This window comes from Octopus bimaculoides, chromosome 3 (assembly GCF_001194135.2).
Source record: "Octopus bimaculoides isolate UCB-OBI-ISO-001 chromosome 3, ASM119413v2, whole genome shotgun sequence".
NCBI lineage: Eukaryota > Metazoa > Mollusca > Cephalopoda > Octopoda > Octopodidae > Octopus > Octopus bimaculoides.
In genome coordinates this window covers 84980025-84985703 of record NC_068983.1, presented here as the reverse complement: position 1 = coordinate 84985703, position 5679 = coordinate 84980025, and the positions used below count along the sequence as shown (strand labels likewise).

Sequence of the window (5679 nt, the reverse complement as noted above, 5' to 3'; positions counted from 1 at the left end):
TTGCGCGTGTGTATACATATATATATGCGTGTGTGTGGGTACTATATGTATGTATACACACGCGCATACACACACGCACACACACATACATACATACATACATACATACATACATACATACACACTTTAAATACGTTATTGTGTTCTTTTTACTAAGCTCGTTCGTTGTATTACCGCCGTATCACACTTGCAAACACATTACTAGCTATATACCTGTGTGTGTGTGTGCATGTATATGTACAGATATGTATGCATGTGTGTGTGTGTTTGCTTGTGTGTGTGTGTGTATGTGTTTGCGTGTGTGAGTGCGTGTGTGTGTGTGCGTGTGTGTGTGTATGTGTGTGTATTTATAGTCATCATTCATCATATCATGGATATGGTCTCAACCACATACGCGCATGCATATATATATGTATGAATGCAAAATATATTCAGCTATTATCTTATACTAATGCATTTCGTTATTATTTGTTTGTTTTGTGCTATTTTCTTCATATTTCTCATTTATCATTACTTTCCAGAACTTCCCACTTTGTTGCAAAATAATGCTTTAAATAAAATGGAGTATTTCTTTCCCCCTCCCCCTTAAGCAATATCGTTGTTGTGTTCATCAAATTTCATTAACCTACAACAAAATAGCTGTACCTGTCCCTCCTATGCGTGTATGCATGTGTGTGTGTGTGTGCGTGTGTGTGTATGTGTGTGTGTGTGTGTGTGAGTGTGTAAATGTGCATATAAAAAATTGTTAACAAAATTGTAAACAGTTATATTAAATTACCCGTATGCAACTGGAAGCGGTATATAATTGGACATTTAAAAGCAAGCTTGATAGTTCTTATACGAAATACTTACCATGATGATATGAAAGTTTTAAATTTTCAGCAAACTTCGAAGTACATTTACAAAATAAAGTATACCTGAATAAAGAAAATTATTGATATTGTGGTAAAATACAAAATATATTGTCTTGAGTTTAAAAAAAAAAAATAGACATGCTGTTTTTTTTTCTGAAATAGCATTTCGGTTTATTCTGCATCAAAAAATATATTTATGCATACTACTCATATACATACATACATACATACATACATACATACATACATGTATGTGTGAATGTATGTATGTATGTATGTATGTATGTATGTATGTATGTTTCTCATCTTCTTTTTTTTTAAATCTTCCTGTAAGGAAGGAGCCGGTTTCTAAAAAAGACACAAAGCTCTATCTTTAGAAAGTAGATAAGAAAAACAAATTCACATTTTGAACTTGAGAAAAGTTTTGCTTATTCTTTTCTGTTCCGCTTGCAGTTCTTTCTTGTAAAGTGTGTTTTCTGAAAACCCTTGCTTATCTAGATTGTGATGTATGTGCACCACTTATTAACTTGTATAAATATGGATTTTCGTAATAGTTGTTCGTAGTTATCCATTTTCTCTTCGATTTTCGAAGAGATATTCACATCAGCAGGACAACTGATCTCTATGACGATACTTGTCTGTTCCAAACAACAACATCCGGTCTGTTATGCTTGCACTTGGTCGAAGGTTTAATGGGAATGTTGCACCAATATTCTTTGTGTTGATGTTACTGTATGTATTTAATAAAGTAGGTTTCTCTATATTTATTCCAAGACAGTTTTTTTCTTCGGATGGCACTGTATATTGTTTTAGCATTGGAAAGTAGTACCTGAATTATATTTTTAGGTAGTTGCTGAAAACATCTGCAATGTCTTTCACAGAAATATGACATAATCAACATTTTCAGTCGCACACTGGGACTCTATGGACTTCACTATCGCTTTTGTTTATTAAGTATTTCAGCAATCTTGTGTTCTTGGATTACAAATGCATAGCCTTCGAAGCGTAATATGATGTAGAGCCACAAATCCAAAAGCGGCTACACTTACTGTCTTCGGGAAACTTATCCCTGCAAAGTAATTTTTGGTATGCTGAGCGTTTCACAGATCTTCTTTGATGTATGTTAGTTCAGGTGTTTTGGGGTTGTGTAAGAGGGTACTTTTGAGGGCTTCACCGCCAACTCGTATGAAATTGTCCCCATCGCTTCTCAACATTAAGTTTATCTATTCATTTTGGCAGCAATTGTTTAATAGGTGCTGTCTAAAAGATAATGATACTTTCAAAGGCTGTCTGCACTGTTCTGAAGCCTCAATCTCTTTCATCTCTTCTTATGTAGACCCTGTCGATATCACTGTTTCTGTGGAAGTTTTCAGTTGATATCAAAATCTTGCAGGTTTTAATATCTGAGTGGATTTCCTCTACAGACCAGTTAAATACCCAAATGTTGGTATCGGCACTGGTACTGCAAATGCACTATGTTAAATTGTCGCGTTGTAAGATGAGAGCTCCGACTGCTCTATTTTACTAAGTTTAGTATAATATCCTCGGGTCACTCATCTTTATTCACAGCTTCTTCATATGATATATTTTCATCAATGCTTGAGCATTTGTAGCATTCTTTTTGTGAAATGGAATTAAAAGAGCGCCATTCTGGGTTTGGGGGATGATTTTCAAAAATCAAATATTAATATTTCTTTTGGCTGAATTCCATTTTTATTTGAGTTGAAAATATTGTTAACTCCAGCTGTTTTTTTGGGGGGGTTGGGTGGGGTGGGAAGGGCATTGTTTACATTTTTAACTTAGATTTTCAGATCATCACAAAGAAATTATGGGTTACATTGGTATCTCTAGCAGTTGCAGATCCTAATACGCAGCTATTGGATTTCTGTTGAAGAAATGATAATGAATTTAATGCCAAAATAACATAATTGAAGAAATAACATCTCCTTCAGATATTCTGTTTCAAATATTTATAACATCGGAAGCGATCATTCCGCTTTCAGTTGTAAGAGCGAGGATTGTTGCCTAGGTCTTTGGGAGCTCTTCAATGGCAGCAAGTAAGGTAGCAGATATTTTTGCCAAGTGTAGAAACTTCAGTAGCCATAAGCGGGGAATTGAGACAAATGATTTATTCTAATCCAGCTATATTGTCACAAGGTTTCTACTGTTTTCTTACTTCAGACAATACAGCTTTGTTTATCAGAAGTTGTTTGGCACATCCTTACACACTCTACACTTTTAGTGTCTCCTTATCAGTCACTCTGTTGTTGGACTCAAAACGAACCAGGAGGAATAGGTTTAGACAGCTTGTGTACAGTTTGTACATAATGTTTTGGACAGTAACTGGTCTATAGGTGGTTTCATTCTTGGCCACAAGATTCGTCCGTGCTATTTCAAGCCAATTTGGTATATCAATCTGGCCTTCCCTAGTCCTTTAGAATATATATATATTAATGGTTCTCTGTAGAAAGTTAGCCTCTTATATCAATATCCAACTATTAGGTCTCTTCCAAGTGTCATCCCATTACGCAATTTGCCTACAGATAAAATGAAAGTTTCGGAGTCAGTTGTGTATATGAGTATTAGGATTGAAACCTCCCTTTTCATTCCAGAATAATTCAAGATCTTTTTGAGAGAGGCATTTCTTAATGGTAATGTTTTCCTTCCTCATCTTCTTGTATGATGCCTATAAGTTAGCAGCAAACTTACATTGGCTCGCTCAAAATTTTCCCACGACTACGAAGCTCGTGTTTGTGTGTATGAATTCATGTATGCATGTCTATCAGGTGCAGGCATGTTCTTTCTAACCACATGGTTCCGGATTCAGTCCCTCTGCGTGGTAACTTGAGTGAACAACTTCTATGGCCCCAGGCCCACCAAAGCCTTGTGAGTGGGCTTGGTAGATATAAACACGTCATATATATATGTGTGTGTGTGTGTGTGTGTGTGTGGTTGTGTGTGTGTGTGTGTGTGTGTGTGTGTGTGTGTGTGTGTGTGTGTGTGTGTGTGTGTGTGTGTGTGTGTGTGTGTGTGTGTGTGTGTGTATACATACATACATATATGTATGTATGTCTCTTCTATTTTTTTAATTATTATAAACCTTCCACTGAGGAAAGAGCCGGTTTCCATGTATGTATGTATGTATGTATGTATGTATGTATGTATGTATGTATGTGGGGCAGTATGTACACAATATGCATATATAGACGTACATATACAGAAAAATATATGGGCATTCATACATGTAGGAATTTATAAAATTATAAGATTAGATATACAGGCCTCTCGGTTGCATTTATATTCTGTCACTGTTATCCTCCTCCACTCCCTTCGTACTTATAGCCCTGTAACCTTCTTATCCTTGGTCATGGTATTAACCACTTTTTGGAATATTAATCATCCATTTATCTTAATGATTATCATTTTAATTTTTAGGTTTCTTGTACAACTATTTATTGATTCAGTATATTACAATAATTTTGTAATTTTACTATTATTTTATTCTACTATATTATCATATTATATCATTGTATTATATTTTGACTATGATTTGACTTGGTATTTTAAGGGACGTTAATCAGCGCTCTTACGCTTTGATACTTCGTTTTTACTCCTATCTTTTTATTTTTCTGTATTTCTATTCTTCGTAATCCTTATACATTTTCTATCTCCTTCTTCCAATTTTTCTCTCTCTCATTCTCTCCTTTCTCCCTCTCTCTCTTATCATCTTTGTCTCTTTGATGTTACTCTTGGGAAACAAAGTCCCACTAACTAATGCCTCTTTGTGAATACCATTGTGTTTATCGCTATCCGAATTTGAATCTTCCTCGCTGCTCAGACAAACCATTGCACTCTCCAGCTTAAGCTATTTGACTTTGGCGTCACAATCGATTTTATCTAATAATATACGTGCCTTTCTTTATAATAAATTTCCCCGCTCTGATTGCATTTATAACCGTATTTATAAGCGTATTACATCGTTCGAAGGTCTTGATCAAATGACGGGATTATGTTTCATTTAATCTTGCATGAAGTTTTATAATCATTGCTTGTATTTGTTCCAGCATATTTAATGATATATCTACTGCTATTGAAACGATCGTAATTGGATAATAAATATGATACCAATATTTTCATTTCATATATAAATATGTATATATATATATATATATATATACATACATACATAAAAAGACATGTTTTACACACGCGCGCGCAAAGTGAAACTTGAAATTTAAAATGCACGACTAATATATATTTAGAATTCCATGCATATTCTGTTCGTATTATTGTACCCACATCATTGAATCCGGAGTTTAGGTACATCAAAGAATACAAGCCTAGCCCTATCTTATAAACAGTCTCTCATATTTTGTTTTATATATATGTGTGTATGTGTGTGTGAGTGCGTTCATGTGTGTGCGCGCACGCGCGTGATTATGTATGTATGTTTGCGTGCGTGTGTGTATATAAATATATTTTCTTTCTTTTTTCATTTGTTTCAGTCATTTGACTGCGACCATGCTGGAGCACCGCCTTTAGCCAAACAAATCGACCCAGGGACTTAATCTTTGTAAGCCTAGTACTTATTCTATCTCTTTTGCCGAACCGCTAGGTTACGGGGACATAAGCACACCAATATCGGTTGTCAGGCGATGGTACGGGGACAAACACAGACAGACAGGCACACACACACACATATATATATACATACATATATGTATATATGTATGTAAGTATGTATGTATGCATGTATACACACACACACACACACACACACACACACACACACATACATATATATATATATATATATATATATATA

General features: G+C 34.9%; 1 protein-coding gene across 6 annotated transcripts in view; it reads left to right on the top strand.

Moving 5' to 3' along the window:
• LOC106873001 (uncharacterized) overlaps nt 1–5679 on the top strand; it is a 75230-nt gene that overhangs the window by 46878 nt on the left and 22673 nt on the right. For 4 of the 6 annotated variants that reach the window (XM_052966257.1, XM_052966255.1, XM_052966254.1 and 1 more), the window contains exon 3: nt 5360–5427. The exons of the other annotated variants lie outside the window; for them this stretch is intronic. In XM_052966257.1, coding sequence (XP_052822217.1) covers nt 5360–5396 — 37 coding nt within the window. In that variant the 3' untranslated portion in view covers nt 5397–5427. The remainder of the gene's footprint in view (nt 1–5359; nt 5428–5679) is intronic. 6 annotated transcript variants of the gene reach the window in all.